The sequence below is a fragment of the Mercenaria mercenaria genome, chromosome 13 (genome assembly GCF_021730395.1).
Source record: "Mercenaria mercenaria strain notata chromosome 13, MADL_Memer_1, whole genome shotgun sequence".
NCBI lineage: Eukaryota > Metazoa > Mollusca > Bivalvia > Venerida > Veneridae > Mercenaria > Mercenaria mercenaria.
In genome coordinates this window covers 35,461,619-35,484,581 of record NC_069373.1, presented here as the reverse complement: position 1 = coordinate 35,484,581, position 22,963 = coordinate 35,461,619, and the positions used below count along the sequence as shown (strand labels likewise).

Genomic DNA, 22,963 nt, shown 5'->3' with positions numbered 1-22,963 from the left:
TAACAGAAATTCAGTGCCTGTACTTTTATTAAGTTTCCATGGAGATGCCAAAGTAAACGAATACAAATTTTGTTTTTGATTGCCAAATGCGTTTCCTCCGAAAAGTGTTAATTTTAATTTCCCGCAAGTATGTAACTCAGCTGAGTTGTACGAGTGACTAACACCGAAAACGGTATTGGTTATCTTCATTATCGTGTCTCGTTTGATTAAATGATATACATGTACTTCTCATATTTCAATGTTTACTATGAAATTATGACCAGTAGGTCCGCATGATCCATCTCCCTAGACAAAAGTTTTATATTAATTTACTAAGCTGTACAGAAATCCTACTTCTGGCCCAGTAATGTACCATCCCTCTCAGGATTATGAAAATAACTGTGCACAAAACACAAGTACAATATGAGACATAGATCGCCCACATTATTTCACTTAGCAATGCTTTAACAAGACACTATCGACACCCAATGTTAAATAATTATTATATCTTGTAATCGAACACTTATGAATGATATGTCATTCATAATTATCTGTCAAATCTTAAAAACTGGCTAATTATACACATGGGACCAGTAATGAAAACGAGAACAGATCTTATTTAAACATATCGCCGCCCGAATCCCAGACGTTATTGTAAGAAATATAAATATCGATGCATTATCATTTGCTTCTACATTGTATATGACCGGCTATTAGCAAACTAGAAACATAATCCTCCGTTGTAAAATGCACTTATTGTGTTTGAGAACGTATGGGGAAGTAATTACCATTCAGATATTGATAAAGGACATACATGTCAGTGAACATATACGACATAGAAACATTAAATGAGCAGCACCATGAGAAAAGCAACATAGTGCATTTGCGACCAGCATGAATCCAGACCAGCCTACGCATCTGCGCAGTCTGGTCAGGATCCATGTTGTTCGCTTACGTTTTCTCTAATTGCAATAGGCTTTGAAAGCGAACAGCATGGATCCTGACCAGACTGCGCGGATGCGAAGGCTGGTCTGGATCCATGCTGGTCGCAAATGCACTATGTTGGTTTTCTCATGGTGTGGCATTTTATATTTCCAAATGCTGTTAATAATAGTATCAAAATTGTCTTAAAACATTCATATGGTATATAGATCTAGTTGTTACTTAGACGATAAGTGTTTCATGTATTGTCTTAATCAACTCAGACATGTAAATAGATAACAAATTGTATGGAATGGTCTCAGCACTACCAACTTTTCTGTTATCATTGTGAGGTGGTGTGATATAGGGGATGGGAAGAAAGGAAATGCTAAGATGATAGTCTGAGGTGAATTTAGAAAGATAGCGACAGATGATGATGTTTTTGTCTAAAATACGACGGTAGCAAGACAACGTGAATTACAATCAACAATTTTATACAGAATCAATGTTGGAAAAAACAAAGAAGCAACACACGAGCGAAAAGATATGACAAACAAAAACACTCTTATCCTTTTTTTGTTGATGGTTTTAATATTGATAATCAATATCTACCAAATAGAGACAACTAAAATTAAAATCAGCCATTTTGAAGTGATTCAATATTTATTGTTTTACATACCAAAACGACCTTTGCATGAATTTTAGATTGTAAACGAAGACACGTCCACGTGATGCAAGAGAGATGTATCAGAAAAGAAGAAATTTTATATTTTTTTTCCATGATATCTAAAAAGATTCCATTGTGCAAAAGTTTAATCAATTATTTACAACACATTTCACTCATTTGTCAGATACAGCTGTTAAGAGAGATTTAACCCGATATTGATCATTAATAGGTCAATATTTGCATTTTGCAGTAGAAATAGCGTAGCTGTTTCATCCTGCCATAAAATATGATTAAATGTTTACATGTACTGCTATCTTGTCTGTTGTTTTGCATACTTTGAGAAGTTAATCATTGTGGTTCGTATTAGAAAGTACTAGGCTAAGTGTTTTCCAGAACAGTTTCCGTCGAATGTAGTTGCATATCTCTAATTGCCAAATTAATTGAAATAGAAAGATCGCTCAACACGACAATTGCAGGCTCGTTTTGATTGGGTCTGTTCATGGACGGTTTTGGAAATACTTGCTACCGATGCTGCTAGATTACCATGTCGAAATTGTATGATTTCTTATCCATTGTGTCTGTAATGCACCAGTCAAACATGTCTAGGTACATGTCAGATCTGTGTTATTTAAACTACACCAATAAACAAGCGCGTACAAACAATCCGAACCAGTACAGGTTTGTAGAGAATAGTCAGCTGCAAAATAATTCTAGAGCTACCAACATAACATGTAAAATGAAAGGAAATATAGGGTCGATCATATAACACATGTTCAACCGTTATGATTTGTACCATTACATGAAAAAATAAAGACAAAGGTCCAAATAGGTAAAGTCAAGCCCTAAAATCAGAATACTTCAATAATGTATATATCGATATATTATATTCAATGTAACTATAGACACAAACTGAAGCATATAGGCAAGGTACGAAAACAAACAGATATAAGACATGCACCTTCTTATTACAATACCTAATTACTCGAGTGTCATAAATTCCTGTTCAAAGCACGAAAGGAAGGACATGAAAAACATTTATCAAATCACATAATATAGATGTCCGAACTGAAATATAAACGTTTTAGTCATTGGAATGATATCAAACGGACGTTACCTGCATCCTATGTTGCATTGATAATTGTGGAAAATATCAGTATGACCACTATGGAAGTCAACAGTTTTGCATTATTTACTTGAAGTAGATTTGTCAAATATACTGTTGCTTCAAATAATGACAGATGACTGCTATAGCGAATGAGGGCAGAATTAGAATACTGCTTATCTGACATTTGACTAATTTCACACTGAACATACGTGGCCTTAAGTTGAGTTCTGCAATTCGAATTATTATGGTAAACATTTGTCGCAGGTTATTTTAAAATATGTTAAGGCTTTAACATATATAAAGCGGACATTAAATTGAGCCTTATGAACGTTCTAGATCAAACTCGTGCCTCCGCTTTAAGGATATGTGAAGGCTTCTCAATATGTCAAAAACTATTTTCCAAACACATCTTAACATCTAAAGAAAGAGTCATTGACGTTTTCCTAAGAACAATTAGGGTTTATTAAGAAAGGCATAAAAACAATATTTTCTTGGTACTGTGATGGGGGACAAACTAGAGAAATAATAAGCTTTCAGTTATTGATAGAGAACATAAAATATCAGTAAAGAAGTGACATAAGACGGGCAGGAAATTAAGTACGTGTTTTATAGTTACACCATACTTTAGTCAATTAATGATTCAGTCAGTCGTAAGAACTCATAAACAGTTTGATATCGGGCCTTAGATACCCCATTTAAAGGACTCGGTTCAAATATCACATGACATTGGTGGGCGAGGTGATATAGGCTTCGAGAGTCGAACTCCTCATCTCGATTTCAAGTTTTACATTTCATGTTGAACTTCGATAATTCATCTAATAAAATCTGTAAAAAGACCCTTGGAAGCATAGAATGCAACCAAAAAAGAAATTATAGCAGACTCGGTTTGGCTGAGTTTGTTAATGAGAGGTAATAAAATGTGCAACACCTCTCAGTCCCCCTAACACCGACTTAAACGGAACTCTTTTACAAGCGGAACTCTATTACACATCTATTGAATGGGACAATCCTAGGTGAGTCCTTATTGTTTCGTTTGAATAAAGTTGAATCTATATCATTTTTTCTTTCTTGATACGTGTTGTTTGTACAAATCATTTTGTTGACAAATGAAGACGGGAAGATGGGAAAGATGCAAAACATGGTCACTGAGTCCTGTGGTACGTGACCCGTCGATTGTATATAGCGAATACCCGCCTATCGTCAATCTGTAAACAGAAGAAGAATTAGATTTTGCACCATCTTTCACTTGAATGACGTTTGTTTTCGTATTACTCAACAATTTGTGCACAGATAACGATTCAGAGAAATCAGCTGATTTTCTATCGCTTGCTTCTTACTTGTTCGAGGACTTTTGTTTCTTGCCTACTGCGTGATGACTTGGAATATTTAAATCGTGCTTGATCATAGCTCTCAATCAACTTGTCTCTGCTTTTAGGATAAAGGAAGACCTAAATACTTCACAGAAAATCTAAAATCATTAACAGATGCTTATTTCTCGTGCAAGCTTTGATATCGACATATAAGTTAACCGTAGAAAGTCCTCTGTAAAAACGATGATCTAATAAACAAATATCGACGTTTTTAACAAGCTTACCGCAGATATTGCTTCAGCTTTGCCGCCGAGTCAAACTTTCTGAGATTATTCGGATGAATTTGCATTTCTTTGGATAATTATCCGCATAATCCCTTTTATTAATATTTCTATCTTAATGCACAATAGTTTTCAAATTTAATGACTGCGACTTACATAACAACTATTTGATTCATAATTTTTTCGCCCATTCAAAGATTACGAAAGGTTTTATGCTCATACATCTTATATTAAGTCGAAATTAGTTTAAAATTTCCCTAAAAGGATAATTAAATGAGGCCCGTTTCTCAAGCAGAAAAAGAGTTTGCAGTATGATTATCACGATTTTCTAAGTTGTGACCTATCCAATTTTCTGTAAATAATTATATTAACGGAATATTCTTCCCTTTCTTTCATAGTCGAATATCTGCAATGTTTAATACTGCGGTGTCTAGATTTAGCGACACCGTTTTTGATTTCCATTAATATAACTGCTATAAACTATGCAATATCTCCTAAAACTGAAAACCAGTGTGTGTCATTTAGTTTGAAACATTGAAACTACTAAGACATCTAAAATCATCAGTATATAGTCTAGTAAAATAGTTGTGATTTCAGACAAAAGCCTTTGAGCCGGACCTCATTCTTGTAAATAATAGAAAAATGCCTGTACAGATCTATGGTGTATCTACACACAATGATTCCACTAAAACGAGTTTGTTTAGGCTTGCGATAATCAGACACACAATATATTGCAATAATAATGTCACTAATGCATTATTATACATGGTCAAATTCCCGGGTGCCGATCCAGTATGCTTGTATATTGTTGTATTTCATTCACAGTAATGTGTTTGTTATAACAGTTACTTCCTTTTTGAAAGAGACAGTTATATCGACTTATGAAGCACCATTCACTAACCGAATGTTATCTGGTAAAATCGGATATAAGGGATGAAACCATTCTTTAATTAGCTGGCAGTTCACAAATCGGCAACATGGAACGGCTCTCTCTGGAGCTCGAACCGCCAATCTCTCTTTACTGTGGCGGATAACTTAATTTCTAGACCACAATGTACTGTATACACAAATACTGTCAAGAGTCAGAAAGTTCACGAACAGGAAAAATACCAGAGTTATATGAAGCAACACGTCTGCTATATTGTTCGATTATAGTTTATTTATGTGGTTTGGCCTTCTTTGAGATGCATGGCAGCTCGCTCTTGTTGTGTATGCTGAGCTCAATATTTCAGTTTTATTTTTTAGAGATGTAAGTATCTGGACAGATGGACTATCAGATCACTTTTTAATTAGAACTTGACTTTCATAGGCATCATTACGAGTGCGAACTTGCTCGTAAATATTTATCTATACAATCGCCTTTCTTTTGCCTCTTTTTCTCGTACTATGAGCTTGATAGAGTTTACACCTGCAGTGAATGTTTGTTGAGCAATGAGCTGGATAGGATTCACATCTGCAGGACCTCTTAATTACAATGAGGCCCGAGCATGAGCATATTACAAGATCTGTAAAAAATGCACTTTATCTTGTAGCAATATGTATGACTGGGTATGGGTTTGCAGTTCTTTATATTACCATTAACGTCAAACTTAAGCGCTATGTCAATGTACTGATTTAATCTTCCCAATTAGTTTATTCGCAAATCGTAGAAGATAAGATGTTTCCATGGTGACTGGAAGAAATTATTTGATGAAATAATACTGTCTTTGATAGTTTAAATCAGAGTTTCGAAAAAATCAATGAAAATACATTTACGCTATCAAACAAGATACAAAATGAATAAAATAAAAGATTTGTTTTTTTAATCTGACGTTGTGTGCCGGCTGAAATGGGTTCATGCTGATGTTATCCAGAGAAGCTCGCGTTCTTACCAGATGCTCAGTTGTTTAAACAAAAGTATCTTCTATCCATTTATTGAAGGCCAAATGCAGAGTATGATTCAGACTGTTTCAGCATCAGTAATATGTGAAATGTTCCAAACAACATAGATGCTAGAGACAGCACTTAGCGGCTTCTGGCTTCTCCAAAACGGATAGATGGCATACAGTATTATATTTTCATAATGAAATAATAACATGACAGAATTTGTTATGGATACTTGGATCAAACACCACCACCACAATTTGGGATCTCATTTTAGCTTTTAGCTTTTTGCAGTTAGTGTGTTTGACTGAAAATATTTTTCTTGAATCAAACATGACCTCAACTTTTCTTTTGATTTTTATTCAGCACTGACAACATTCTTCAAGAAAATTTAAGTTACAGACATTTTAAATGGGTCCTGATGTGTGCTGCAGCCATTAGGAATATGTCAATTTTATAAATAATAAAGAAGAACAGCTATTTAGTGTGTTTTAACCTTTCAAAAACTGTATATTCGTAGCCTAAAGAATGCTAATTTCTACCAGTCAGAGGTATTGAACATATTTAACAGTTAAAGCTACAGTCACACATATTGATATGTCCGTGCGTTGAGGTACGGTGCGGATGGGATTGGTCATGTGGGGTGGTGCTGGTGTGTGTGAATGGGGGGGGGGGGGGGGGGGGGTATAGGGGTAAACTATCCGCGCCGTATGTGTGACTGGGGTATTAAGTGTTTTAACAGTTTAATTGTGTAATTTGTATGCAGATCAGAGTAGAAAATGACAAAACAGGGCAAAACTAGGCTACAATTAGGATAACTGATAGAAAATTATGTCGTGACAGCTACTTTTCGCAAAATTTGAAGCGTTGTTTTATGGAACAACATTTACCAGGGGTGGTATAGTACGTCATCAACAGGTGCGCGCAACACTTCCCGATGCGGCTTTTTTGTGTAAAAACATCTCGATTCGGTGAGTAAACTTGCGATTATTACATTGATAACTAATAGATTCGGAAATGACATATAGTCGAAAGTACCCGCACATGCGTCTAGTTTATCATTTACGTTTGCATTTTTCAAGAAAGCCTTCCGTTTAAGAGAACATTCGTGCACAATGCACTTCATGGAAACACTTCCCCATTCACCACACCGTATTATGTCGCATAACAAGTGGTTACATGCATTTCTGATAAATCCAAGCATTGACGGGTGTTCTTTTATGGCTAACAGATGTCAGTGATACCTTGATTAGTCATTGGAATCTAAACTTTCCGAAAAATCAGTAAACTAAACTTTCGCCTTCCCGGTTCACCAACTGAATTGATGTCCTTCCCGGCTCACCAATTTCCAGCATGACTAACATCGGGCTGGTGATCATGTGAATGTGATCACGCTTGCCTGGAAGTTCTATTAATCCGAATAACTAATTGTTAGAGTGCTTGCACTAGATGGTCCGTAAACTTCATTTAAGCATTTGAAGATAATATTGAAAGAACGAGGCATATTTTGAACATGTGTTGTATACTATAAACGTGCATATGTATGATATATATTCTATCATGTCCTTATATTTGTTATTTTAGGTACATGAAAGATGAAAAAGGAAACAAAACTTCTAGCCTGCATCAATGGAATTGTCAATATATGTTAAAAAGGATTGCTGAGTGATCGGCATGCAAGACATAATTGACGTACTATATTTTCCAAAAGCTGTATGACATAATATTTGAGAAGTGGAGAACATCATCTTATGGAATTACCACAGGCAAGGATTTCAACGCTCAACTAGGTCTTCGTACCAAACACGACTATGTCGGTTGCTGTTTGAAGGTATGGATATAAATAACTGTTTTAATTTCAATAATGTTACAGTAGATAAACCTTAATAAGGGGTATAGTTAGATAGGCACTTCGACACATGATAATATAAATAGAAAGTATTTTGGAAACCATTAGTTAACTTGTTACTCTAATTATTTTTTCATATTAACTATATATGGCGTGTCATCGAAAATAGTCGAGTATGATGGCTTTGATTCCGAACTTGAGTTCAAGGCAAGACTTGATGAGACAAATAAGAATATGCATTGATAATATGCTAAGTAAAGCAAAATTATATAGTTAAATTATTATCATGTGCTGTTTTTTAAAGGAGCAACCTTTTAATATATTTTTAAAGGTATAAAGTCGCACCAGTGCAGTTTAGTTTTTAATGATATGCTACTCTATAATTTTGTTTAACGTTTCAGGGCCACGTGATCACCACAATTGCTCGGGAAAAATGAGAAATTACTGTATCGCGCCAACGAAATGTTCTTATTAAGGTGTTTTAGATGTGCGCAGGGAAAGAACAAGAGTGACTGCAACCGAATTATTATTACCACGTAGTAGAATGTGACATCTATTGAATCTACACTAGAAAGCGGTTCAGGATTTAACATTTGACTAATATTCAGATTTTGCTTGCAAATCTTAGTGCATCCAATTACATGTTAAAACTCGAACTGAGCTTGAACAGTGGTAGAACAATTTTACTTGCAATGTAAATTATTTTACTTTTCTTAAACTGTTCAGTTGTTGAAAATGTCGTTGTATAAAAGATTATTCAAAATAGGAAATTTTACTGATTTTTTTATTTAAACCCTTACACAGTGGAAGCCGTTGTGACATAAACATACGCACATATTCTTTCAAGACATAGCAACATTTTCCTTTTTATCAGCTAATGTTATATATTTACACAAATCAACGAAAGTAGATTTATTACTTGATTGTAGCAGTTCTAAATTTTATACACACTTATACGAATATAATGATAAGGTTTCATTAACTTTAGACGAAATTCTTTATAACTCAACATTTAAAAAAATGAAATTCACCTTAAGTTTCATTAAGATCACATATCTGACAAATTCGTTCCACATTGTATGCTTTTATTTTCTTCTATCAAGAAGTAGTGTGCATCTCTATGTCACATATTCTCAACAATTGGAAATATTCAGACACGACAGGGAACCCTAAAATAATTACAAAACTTTTGTGGTAATTTTAATGTAAAAGAAAAACGATAAAAGACTATTGGTAATTTATTATCACATATTCTAAAACGCACAATACCCTCAACAACATTGTTATTATGAAATTAAGGTGTTTTATTTTAAATGGCCGTTTGTTTTCATCCACATTCTGAATAGACAACAGCTTTCTGTGGAAAAAAAATGACAAAGAATATGTTCAACATCTATAGAGGAAGGAATTACACGGAAAAGAAAGCTCTGAATGTTATTGATAAGTTACCGTTTAAACCAATTATTGCCATGATATACACCATGTACATGTTTTTGTAATTATGAAAATTATAAAAATGTTGAAGTGGAAATGCACTGCCTATACTTCAAAATCAACAAAAATCAGAATATAATAACTCTTGAAACCAATAAGCTGGAAAATGTTGAGATTTTGAGCAACTGCACTAATTATAACTCAGAAATTTCATCAATGATAAAGTGGCAATGTGGTATAATCTGTGAACGTTTATTGACCGAAACATAGAGATAACAAGAATATTTACATTGTTGTGTTTTACCCGTTATGAGCATTAGTGTCAACTACATTTCAAACAAAGTTTAATACTGCTGTTGCCTTTCATCAAAATCTGTCAAATGTTATTTAGAAGAAAGGAGAGGCACTGACAAAACTCTGTGACTTCAACACAGACAGACAAAACAAAAAATGTTTCAATAAAAAATCACAATTGTTTGAAGTCACGCAAAATCACATTAAATTCCGTCTGCAAAAGCTGTTTATAGCCAAATATTGTACGGTAGTGGTCACACGTAATAGTGAGCTGTTTTGAACGGTGTCTGCACATATTACCAGTGAGTGAACCTCAAACAACGACTACTTTTGTGGTCTTCATTTCTGACCTTTTCACAAGCATCCACAACAAGCGGGTATTGTTCTTTCTACAATTCTGGTTTGTTTGACGTGTCATTTTATTCCCGAGAAATGCATGAATTACTATATGCAGTTTATGTTCATCTGTCTATACGGATATCATACTGCTGAACCGCAAGTGTTTAGCTTCATAATTTAATTCTGATAAACAGAATATCTTAGGTGTTTCTGATGTGATCTGAAAAAGAAAGAGTAAATCTGTCATAATATAGCCCTTGAAGGTAAATTAAGCACTTTTTACTGACATAAACGTTCATTGCTATATACTAGTTTTGCTGGTATGGCAACCGAAGTACCATGCGTCAAAATAATTGAAAGGCTACATTTAATTAAGCCAAAGACGATGCCACACGGGTGGTGAGCCGGGAAGTGCATCGTTTCACTTGGTGAACCGGGAAGGCGAAATTTTATATTACTGATTTCTTTGAAACTATAGATTCCAATAATTAATTAAGGTATCACTGACCTCTGTTTGCCATAAAAGAACACCCGTCAAGGCATTTAGTCATTAAAAATGCATGAAAACTTTTTTTATGCGATATAATATGGTGTGGTGAATGGGAAGTGTTTCCATGAAGTGCATTGTGCACGAATGTTCTCTTAAACGGAAGGCTTTTTTTGAAAAATGCAAACGTCAGTGATAAACTAGAGACACATGCGGGTACTTTAGACTATATGTCATTTCCAAATCTATTTCTTACCAATGAAATTATCGCAAGTTTACTCACCGAATCGAGGTGTTTTGACATAAAAAGCCGCATCGGGAAGTGTTGCGCGCACCTGTTGATGACGTACTATACCACCCCTGTTTACATCAGGTTTGGGAATGCAGTTTTCAGACAAGTAATTGGTATTCTACATAAACTACATACATGTCTTCATTTTTAAGCATGCCAAATATAGTATGTTTTTTTTTTTAATTTCTTTTTTTTTCAGAATATGGGTGCCAAGAAATAGAAGTATGTTGCAACTACCCATACAGTATCTGGCCCAGCACAGCAATCTGCAAAGGCAATCCAACGCAAATACAGGGGCAAACGAATGACACCGGTGAAGAAGAAAACAAGGATAAATGTCAAACAGGGAATGCCACGTTCCATAAAGAAGTTATGTGTACGGAGAGCCCTTTACAGTGTATGTCGTTGAGAAAAGCTACTAATAAATATGGTTTGTCCTATGGTTTTGTGTATAGAAGGTTTTCAGACGAAGTAGAAATTGATTAAGACCAAAGGGCCCTCTATTATATTGACTGAATCAGAAGAAGAAATTATGGCCTTGTGGTTAAGTGAAATGGCACAAAGGGGAATGGGCCTTAGAACATGTGAATTACTTGACTTCGTGCAGAACATTGTGTAAAGAGAAAATCGAAAGACGCTATTTAAGGATGGAAGACCTGGGTGCCAGTGGTATGTTGCATTCAGAAACAGCAATTCTCACATTATAGACACAAGAACAGAAACTCTGCTGGAGCTAAAACGTTCAAAAGTAACAACGTATGTCACAAATAGGTGGTATTTACTCTGGCTTCGGAGACTTCTTGCTTTTATCTGGAATACAGATGAAATCGGTTCCAAATTGGAAGTAACAAGGCCAAAGTAATTTGTCCATCAAGACAGGATGTTGCTGTACCACATATAACTGCTGATAAACAATGACTCACTTTCATGTACTGTGGAAGTGCAAGTAGAACCTAAGCCAAGGTCCTTTAAATTGTGCTACAGAAGGAAGTGATATTGCTTATTCAAAGAAAGGTTGTATGGATGCAGCAACATTTGCCAAGTTCATAATCCATAAATCACTTTGATCAATTTGCTGGTCGCCCTGTTGTCTTACTACTGGATAGTGTAAGTATTCATGTAGACCATACAGTGTTTATGAGTGCAAAGGGTAAGGGTATTGAATTATACAGGATTGTTCCCAATGCAACACATCTCATGCCAAATGTAGTGACTTTTTAAATGGTAATTGGGACAGTTTTGGGACTTTTTCCCAAATTATCTTTTAAAAGCCATCATTACCGAAAACATCTGCAATTGTCTTTTTTCATTTTAGGAGCAAACAGATGGTACTTCCTCGGCTGATGTTAGAGACACACCACTCAGTAATAAACTGACACTAAAACCTGTGTGATAAAAGGATATCATGTGTTTTAAGCCACCATTTATAACACCACCTACCCATTACCTGTTGAATCAGAATATACCAATATTCATGATGAATGTGCTAGTCTGATATGGTTGCCACCACTAGACTCATTTCTTGCAGATATGTATAATTTAGTGATGAAAAGCGCCTTTTGAGACTTGAAGACACGTCTTTCAATAGGACATGTTCCTAGAACCTTAGCAGAGCATTTCCGCTAACTTATGGTGAATAGACATATTGTAGCAGAAGTTACTGAGGATCCGGTTCCAAGTTTGCCCCCTTGGTCAGCCAAAAAATGAAGATGGTGGCATTGTGCTGCCATGAAATTACATAATTTCTCATCCTAATATTAAAACACATTATGAAAAACTATCTGAACTGCTAAAAATTATTCCTGAAGGATCTGCAATGAAATTTGTGTTCTGAGTAGTGTTTAGTAGGAGTATTTCTGCAAAATAGTGACTCCGGGTTATTAACTGTATGCTGGAAGAAGATTTATCTGCCTTGGACAACCAGTGAAGACCCAAACTAGCTGAAATCCAACAGTGTCTAGACTATATACTGTCCTGCTGTCCAGCAGTGTTGAGTATAAAACGTGGTTAGTAAGCACATTTGCATGTCAGCAGATTTGGTCATGTACTGGTTGTCAGAGGAGATAAATCTTGTCATTTATGTGCTATGGTTTTCACACATGTTTATCATGTAATTTGATTTGTCTGCTTATTTCATTTGTGAACATACATGTTCTGTTACGCTTAAAATGTTCTGTGTTTATGCACAAGTCAAATCGATTAATGGTTGTTTGTTAAGTCCAAATGTCCCAAAGTTACAAAATTTATCCCTCCCCACCACGTGGAACGCATCTATAGCATTACCCAAAGCTTATATAGTGCATTTAATGTAAATTTATAATTGACGAAAACGTATCAGCGAGCATATGAATATAAACACGATCATTTTGTATGTAGTTAATATGGGTGAACACGGCATTCTGACAGTGAAACTGATATTTACTTGGTTCGTTAATACTAATAATAAAGGTGTTTATACTGATTTTCTCAATTGTTACGATATCCTAAATGTTTATTACCGACACGGAACAAAGACTGCGGCTCATTCCACATTAACTAAAATCAATTATTTGCATTCCATTTTTCTCATTTAATCAAGAACATGCTTACAGAAGCATAAACTGGATTTATTGATCATGTCATATATATTACAGTATAGGTGTTGCACGCGTCTGACATAAAATGGCACAGCTTGCACTTTGTCTTGCATACCTTCAACAAGATTCAATGGTCATTAGGATGGATTTTGCAGGTCCTGAACACTAGTATTATGCAAAGAATATAAGATTCAATATAATTGATAAATTATACGAAATTTATTGAAGTTGTTTCACACTGAATGGGAATTACCACCACACATCTCTTGTGGCGTTATCAGTATCAGAGTGATGTAATGAAATTATTTGCATGATGTACATGTCCATTCCTTGTCGTCGAGAACAGAACCACTTATGTCAGAAATTTATAAAAGTAAAGGAAGTACAAAATTGGTCAATTGTGGACATGAACAAACAATTAAAGAACATGTAGAAAAAGCTGCGTTCAAAAACAAACGCCTAGAACACAGCCCTCTCAAAACGAAACACCAATGAGTACACTACAGATAAATATGTACACAAAGAGTAGAAACGAAACAAATGCAGGACAATCATTTAAATGCTAGTGAAATGTATGTTTGCTAATTAAGCTGCTGCTGACTGGAGGGGCTCATATAAAACAACTGTACCATTTTGATATTAGACTACTAGAATGACCAATTAAGTCCGTGTTGTCTAGAATGAATGATCAGTCAACCCTGTAACGTCAAAAATATCCATGTCAAGCGTATTCCTTAACTATATTTCAGCCATTGAAATTGGTAGTGAACAATATTTAAAAGCGTTACTTTTGGAGTGACGTGTTAGTGTTATCAATTATCTTATATAGTTCATGTAAACACAAATTTTTAAACAAGACAGTGTATATGTATAGACAGTACTATGTAGATAAACAAAGTATAAATGTGTACTATATACAACTAAAACTGACTGCTTTTTAACATTCAACTGTTACTGCATAACATTTTTAAAATTATGAATGTTATTCTATATGCAAACATGATTAATATATTCAGTAAAGCTGAATACAATTGATGTGGATTTTATATATTAGAAGTAAATATCTCAAGATGAAATATTTTAGTGAAAGATGTCCATTAGATATCTTTTATTAAATATGATATAACACGTACAACGTAACATTCTACAGTAAGTGTTTATTGCAATCAAAAGAGTTTATATTGATCACTTAACATGTGTGCATCTCTCATATGATTATTACAGTCCCGGATAAATGTATTTTCTAGTTTACTGTGTTTACAATAACGCCACTTAAAAAGCACGATAAGAAAAGAGGCTATGAAGAAGATTTCCTGTGGTAGTCAATGAAGAAGTAAATGTATATCATAAAATTTAAAACACAAACAGACATATCATGTGACAGGCTTATGGATTTTAATAACTACAGTACTCTATATCACAGGGATCAGCATCGAAGGTCAAAATAGTATTTATTTCATTCAAAACGTAAAAAAAGAGCCTTGAAAAAACACCATGGGCAAAATTCCGGTAGATATTGCACGGGAATTGACAAACATAGGTAACTGTATAAAATGTTACAACCGAATTTAATTATTCTTTTGACTCGGAGTCAGTCTTCTTTCTCCCAACTTTGGGGGAATTCTTAGGCGAATCCTTATTCTTGCGTCTGAACAAAGGCGAATTCATGATTTTTGTTTTCAAAGATGGGGATGATACATGTTCCTTGTGCAAGTCCTTATGTTTACAAATAAAAACGGGAATGTGGGAATGATGTAGAACGTAGTCACTGATGCTTCCTAGCAACGTCCGACGGAAGTTGCCTATTCCACGTGACCCACAGATGATAAAAAGCGCGTGCTCGTCTTCCGCCACTGTACATATTACTTCGCCGGGTTTTCCCGCTACACTTTTTACCTTGCCACCAATCTGAAAATGAAAACAGAATCAGAATACCCGGCTGTTGCGTGTGTGCACTTTTGCACTTTAATATTGTTTTCTCAATAAATGAGAAGAAAACAACCCTATTCTGATATGTAGTTTGCCTGACACTTGAGTCAGGGCTAAAATGCATTCAAATTGGTGATAGTCCACTGCGTGATGACTTAGAAGAATAAAGTCGTGCTTAATTATAGCTATCAATCAAACTTTTGTCTCTGCTTTGTGGATAAAGAGAGATTTCTCAATACCTCACAGAAAATCTGAAATCACCAACAGATTCTTATTTCTCCTGCATGTTCTGATACCAGTATACATGGACAACATAACTTCTATTGTGATCCGAGTTTGACGAGACTTTTAAGTCAGTATGCCGGATTAAAAATCTGTAAGAATCACAGGAAGAAATCACGTCTGTAGGGCAATGACTTAAGAAGCTTACAACCTTTTCTGTTATTAGCAAAACTTTCTGGGACAATTCAATTGCATAATTATCTATGTTTTTAATTAAGTAGACTTGTAATAAAATCATTGCATTGGAAATGTATTGTAATATTCGACCGATGCGTGGGAGAATAAATTTACGGATATATACCTTTCATCATGGGTTTGAAAGTCTAAAAACAGTAGCCAAATGTATACTTACACCTCCATTTTTGAGCTTTAGAGCGAGTTTCTCCAGAAAAGCTTTTTCCTTCGCTTCTTCTTCCTGCATCATGAGCTTTATAGATTCCACATCCGCAGTTCCTCCAAGTGCTAAAATCAGACAGAAAACTCTGCGATTCTAATAACTGTTTTGTAGTCTACTAATGTCTTACAATGTAGAAATATCAATCGACTGAATAAATTTCGCTTTCCCGCGCTTCCTTGTTAGTTCACACGGTAAGCAATGAAATTAAATTTCTAGTTTGTTTCCATGAGGATCGGGTGATATAAATTGATGAATTAACGATTTCGTTAATAGCTTAAATCAGCGTTCTCCTAAAACAAATTCAATGAAAACAAGATGTCAAATCAAATAGATAAAAGCATTGCTTTATGTGGCTGAATGCGTCATGAACATTCCAAAATTACTCAACCCTACAGACACGTATAGAAGTAACACGATTCTAAGAGATATTATAAATGGCTGCGAGTTTGAAAAAAATGTTTTGCCATTTATGTATCCTTTCCTGATTTCACTCAATCATCTTTTCAAAGGATGTAAAAGTGTGAGAGGTAAAAATGAGATATGTTAACTCCCATTTTGTCAATTAAGTATTTTGCAGTGCACTGAGTGTTAAAACTACTTTATAGTTTTTAGCTTGGAACAAATACAAACAAGTTATCATTGCTGGCGTGTATCAAGCTGTTTCTTCTAATACTCGTAGGCAATAATGCCTTGAAACTGCATTTTTTTTTAAAACATTGGTTTACGTATATTCAATAATTATGCCATTATTAGATACGAGTAGTACTTGGTTTGTATACCAAGAAGTTTTTAAACTTTTAGAACAAAGGTTTAGACCATGGAAAGCTCAATTGAACATTTGACTAACATTGAAAAAACTAGATCTTCCACAATAAACATGTAGTAAAAATTCTAAAAGAGATTTTAAAAGTCTTAAGGTATATTTTTCTGGTATTTGTAAACGAAAATTGTTCTGGAAATACTTTTCGGTAATAACCCTCAATCGATTTTTACACTGTTACAAAACGACAATGGCTATTTTGCCACACATATCTTATAGTTTGTACTCTTTTCGTTATTAAGGTAAATTGTTTATTTTGTATCATGGTTTTTCCTTTGATAGATCAGGTCAGATCAGATTCTGATTAGATAAATATAATCCAATCAATTTATTTATTAATTATGTTGGGTTTTACGTCGAACCGACACAATTATAGGTCACATGGCGACTTTCCAGTTTTTTTATGGTGGAGGAAGACCCAAGGTGCCCCTCCGTGCACTATTTCATCACGAGCGGACACATGGGTAAGCCAGCTGGATGGCATAATCCGATCAAGGATGCATGCGTGATATTAATCTTGCATACAAACTAAGGCAGTTCCAGCGTCCCATAAATATAGAGTTGAAAAAATAAATGAAAACCACTTACAAGCTATTAGATATCTACATAAATGAATTCCTGCAAACTGAAATCAGCTAAAATCTAAATTACTCTTATATGTTATAACTCTTAGCACATTAAACGCCGAAGTCTGGATGTAAAATATTCTCTCCAAACTTTATTGATAAAGTATTTCTACTGCTACCAACTGTATTTCAGAGAATTCTTAAAACATTATATAAGAATCATTCCACGTAAATGATTATGATTTATGTTTGAAGAAACGCGTACCATGTATTGTAAAGACTGTTAAATGTCACTAAGATTTACATAGGAGTTATTTATGAAAGCCACTGATCCTTTTACGTACATACTACCGTTTGCTAATTATTTCCAATGCGCCAATATAAACGGGTTTCCGCGTCAAAATTAGATTTTATGAGAGGTAAATTCAACTGAAATTCAGTGTTCGTATGCTCGTACATAATTGCAATACGTTATCAAAATTCTGCACGTATGCTTACTTGAATTGTATATAAACTATATTCCTGTATTATTTTCAAATGACGCAAGTAAAAGTTTGTTTTTTTGTAAAGATGAAACGCAGTTATTAAATGTATACGCTCAATGTCGCTGGTTAAAAATATTGCACAATCACTATCTATTCAGGACGACACTTTCGATACAAAAATACCAAAATGTTTACGTGTGTAAATTGTTTGTACTATCAAGTTGAAAAGTTATACTATGTGAGGTCTTCATAATGTTAACAATTTCAGTGATTGCTGGTCATCAAAAGGACCACTTGCTTCATTTTGATATGATGTATAGTATATGTATAATGATATTTTCATGATAAAAAGGCACAAGTTATAAAGTGTAGCAACATACATCCTGTAGATAAATCTTGCAACATATTGCAACCAATATTGCCAGCCACAGAAAATGAAATGTTCTTGCAAATCAACTTTAATTAGCTGTTAAAACTTTCAAAACTTGCCCCCTACAACTACGACAATACCATGAAATATTTTACATCATTTCATATTTTGGTGGTTTTGTTTTTTAGTTTAGCCCTGCATGCTAAATCGTGAAAGAAGTCAAAAGTTCAGTCTAAACTATTCCATAATATCAGTGTATAAAGTATTTTTCGATGTCTTTAAATTGGTGAAATACAGTTTGAGATAGATCATTATATTAGCAAAATAATTCCATGTCTTTCAATTTGGTGATGTTGAACGAAGCTATCAGTTAAAATGTGTTGCGACATATTTCTAATATGTCGTCATGGAAAAGTACTTACGTCCAACCATGAAAGCATGTCGTTCTGGCACGTGTAGCAATATCACGTAATGATTTCGTTTGTGTAAGTGCTCCATATACCCTGAAAAAGCAAGCACACGGTACTATTTTTGAGCCGCACCATGAGAAAACCAACACAGTGCGTTTGCGACCAGCATGGATCCAGACCAGTTTGCGTATCCGCGCAGTCTGATCAGGATTCATGCTGATCGCTTTCAAAACCTATTGCAATTAGAAAAATCGTTAGCGAACAGCATGGATCCTGACCAGACTACGCGGATGCGCAGGCTAGTCTGGATCCATGCTGGGCACAAATGTACTATGTTGGTTTTCTCATGGTGCGGCTCATTTATACACGTAATTATAATATAACAGAAATATGAATGACACGTCATACAGCAATTCCAGTAAAATAAGTTAATCTATCAGATAATTTCACCCACGGCCGCGTTTCAGTTTGAAAACATAAAACAAAAACCTACATAAGCGTATTGAATGTTTTAAAGAAGACAGAAAAAATAACACATAAAACGTACAACTACATCATTATATTATTAAAGTATATTATTTTGGCATATCTTGAGACAAAGTTATTATTTACTACTTTGTGTTCATTTAATTTATCAGTGTAATAAAAACAACTTGACATATGAAATCGGTTTACATTTAATGAGGTCTTCATAAACCCGTAATACGAAGAAGAAAGTATTTTTGATGCATTCTCCACGCATTCAGAACAGACGACATTGCAGCACAACATTTAGCGCTAAAACAATGGGGTGCGTTTCATAAACATACCAGTTCTAACTGTAGATACACTTAGGATTTAGACTTAACGCATCCATGGAATGAAGACTTTCTGAACGGACATTAGATGTATAATCGTTTGGTCAGTTGAGATGCTATGAATGGTAAAAGGATATTCTAGGAAACATATTGTCCTGCACCATTTACTATATTTATTTTATCTGGCAATTGTTTTGGCTCAAACATATTTGATGAAATATCCATATGCCAACAATAAATCATTCAATTCCCTGATAGATCATTTAAATGGCACGTTTCAGTATTCAGTAATAAAACTCCTATCATTGACAAAACTTGACAATTAATTTTCATCTAATAATTGTTCAATAGCTTATTACAACAACGTGTATTTTAGAGCCAACGAATATTATTTTTGTGGCTTAGCCTTTCTGTTTGGTTGAAAACATGGTAGGGTGAGAAACACGCATTTAAATTACACAATGAATTAATAGAATGTCGTTCTTTAATGAATACATGTACATTGTGAATATGAGCTTGACTAAATTTTGTCCTGGAATGGCACCGAGAGTTTCATCATGCCTTACAACATCCTTACGCAGTATTCGATTCAGTTCAGTTCAGCATTCTCTAATTTCTACAAATGAGCCGTGCCATGTGAAAACCAACATAGTGGCTTTGCGACCAGCATGGATCCAGACCAGCCTGCGCATCCGCGCAGTCTGGTCAGAATCCATGCTGTTCGCTAACAGTTTCTCCAATTCCAATAGGCTTTAAAAGCGAACAGCATGGAGCCTGACCAGACTGCGCGGATGCGCAGGCTGGTCTGGATCCATGCTGGTCGCAAACGCACTATGTTGATTTTCTCATGGAACGGCTCAAATACTTTATTCCCGACTATTATCTCGTGTTTCGCTTACTGTATTTGCATAGATTTGAATTTAAATAGGTCAAATAGTAATAGGTATATACATTATAAAGATAAAGCTGAATCAGCATAGTGTAACAATATACATTTATGTGAACGACCTGATGTGTAAGTAGTAGTTATCAACGCTTTTTGGCCTAAAGTACAATATCATTTCTACTTGTAATTTCAATTAAAATCGTTGAATTCTTATGATTACTGAATGACTGCTACCCGTTCATATAGGTTATTACATAGATTATTACATAATTAATCAACGTAAGTGACACAACTTCTACGATTGTTTAGCAACCTTAACTGGAAAACAGCTACAGGAAAGATTTCCTGATAATGACAGAGAACATAAGTTGGACGGTCTATTTAGACATTGTTCATGTTCAAACTTGAAGCATATCTACTGTAAATTAACTGTAAGTTACAAGTGTTTCAGTTGTTGGATAAGTTGCCTTGCTTCCCTGCATTTTATTTTCATAGCCATATCAACAGTCATCAAATGCCGTATGTGCCAAGTACTAATTCTTTTTAATGATTGAGGACATGCTTTATAGACAAATAAAGTACACCGTCTGTAGTAGTTTGCAATCAATGCTATTTCGGAATACTTTCAGAGTTCAGAGGACGTGTGCCTTTGCTGCGTTGTGTATCATACCAGATACGGATTCTACTTTCACTTTCTATTTTAGTGTCTATTTCAATAGTCAATAATATGTGGACTTGGAAAAATAAATTAAACAGTTGTGAGTTTGATTTCCAACGACAAAAATATAAGTACGGGTTACGCATTTGAAATCCAGTAGAACAGTAAAGAAAACTTAAAAATGATAAACTGTTGGATTTTCGCAAAGCATTTTGAAAGGCCAGCGTTCGTCCCGAGTATCTTTATGAAATGACTTCACCTTTGATCTTCGGTTCACAAGTCGCTAGACGAGTAGCAAACAGTTATAGAGATATATTAATATCATGATACCTTATGTTTCCCAAGTGATAAAAGATTCGAACACGCTCGGTAATTTATCAATGTTTATTTAGCTGTCCGCTGTTGACCGGCCAAAACAAACAAAACCCAGCAACTAACAGCATTGGTGAATTATTTATATCTTTGTAAAGTTAAGATACTTCTAACGTTATAAACTGAAACTGAATATATCACATAAAGTATCCTTTCGTACAATTTCTTTAATACGATACTATATAGAGGATATCCAAGTCTTTTTTTTTCATGAATATGGTTTTTAGTTTCATCGAATAGTATAATAATGAAATATTTCGCAAGTGGCCCAATGGCGAGTGAAATATATCTTTTTCATATCATGATATGAAAATAAAGATTCGAGTCATGAAAAAACTTCGGGTTTCTGTTTATTATATACACAAATGACTGAAAACAGCATACGTTTACATTTAAACTAGCAACAGTAACAACAAAACATATACGTACATCATATTCGAAAAAATTAAGAACGTAACATTACAAAATAGATATTATCTGTACGAGTTACATACAGCTCGCATTCCACTTATACAGTGTATAATTCTCTGGCGTCTCGAACGGTTTCCCGAGTAATGTCCCTTGTATCCGCCTTAAGCATGTTGCGTTCATATAAAATTTTATATTTTGACATGAAATAGTTTACTGCACTAATTCAAGAAATCACTTCCCAAGAATATTAAAATAGTTCTGGAAACTGTGTCAAATCACTGAGATCCGTCTAAGTTTATGTCTCAATATGTATATAATTACATTATATTCGTCAAAAAGTATACTCGACGGTGGATACAATTAAACGCACGGGGATTGGGACATGTAAATATGAATGTTTTCGTATGCCGCATCTAATTCAGTTCACTTCGATGTCTTCTAAATAGTATACTTTCTATTCATAATCTTTTGAACCAAACTTTATTTGTAGAAGATTAAACACGGGTCACGAGAATAAGACAGATAATAGGTCATGTCTTTAATATGTTATCCAGCTGAATAATCCATTAATAATATATAGACCAAAAATCTGAGCGTACAAGTTTTACAACACAAGTTTATATTTTCTATATGTTCGTATACAATCATAATTATTTACTCTAGGTTTTGTCTTATGCATTTCAAGAGTGTACATGTGTCCGTTATATCATTCTGTAGTGTTACTTGTATGGAGAAATCTACATGTACATGGACAGTATAACAATATATACAAAATGCACTTACAATTAAACGCATAATCCGCATGTTCACTCCCATCCATTGATATTACAACCGGTTTCTTTTCATCTGTCGACATTTTGTTTTCACTTGTCGTGTACAATGTGCACTGACTTGTTTACATGAAATTGTTGGACTATTGTACACTCTACGTACTAAACGGTGTAAGATACTGACTGAGAGAGGTCAACCGGCTATCTTATCTTACAATTATAACAAGTTTTATTTATAAACATGATTTACGTGCATTCAAATAAAATCGCAATTAATATTCTGGTCTGGCGCGTATCTGAAATTACAATTAATGATAATAATTCTGTTTAATTAACTTCGTATCAATACATTTGCTGACGTTAATTTTTCCTTCACAGTGAAAAACTGTTTTGTATTAAAGGGCTGATTTTGG

The 22,963-nt window shown here is 34.5% G+C and overlaps 1 protein-coding gene across 1 annotated transcript; it reads right to left on the bottom strand.

The window, feature by feature from the left end:
* Positions 1 to 14,537: 14,537 nt before the first annotated feature.
* LOC123529132 (uncharacterized) lies at positions 14,538 to 22,733 on the bottom strand. Its single transcript, XM_045309349.2, has 4 exons — positions 22,564 to 22,733; positions 18,669 to 18,749; positions 15,961 to 16,070; positions 14,538 to 15,305 (listed from the first exon to the last, which is right to left on the bottom strand). Exons 1-4 carry the CDS (start codon positions 22,634 to 22,636, stop codon positions 14,970 to 14,972), a joined length of 600 nt encoding a protein of 199 aa, XP_045165284.1. The 5' UTR covers positions 22,637 to 22,733; the 3' UTR covers positions 14,538 to 14,969.
* Between the last annotated feature and the right edge of the window lie 230 nt (positions 22,734 to 22,963).

What these genes read in the sequence shown, in the direction of transcription:
- LOC123529132 (XM_045309349.2), bottom strand. Translation starts at nt 22,636, where the DNA reads ATGTCGACAGATGAAAAGAAACCGGTTGTAATATCAATGGATGGGAGT. An exon ending in ACATGCTTTCATGGTTGGAC is followed by an intron (nt 16,071 to 18,668) that starts GTAAGTACTTTT and finishes GTCTGATTTTAG; the next exon opens with CACTTGGAGGAACTGCGGAT. An exon ending in TAAAGCTCAAAAATGGAGGT is followed by an intron (nt 15,306 to 15,960) that starts GTAAGTATACAT and finishes TTTCATTTTCAG; the next exon opens with ATTGGTGGCAAGGTAAAAAG.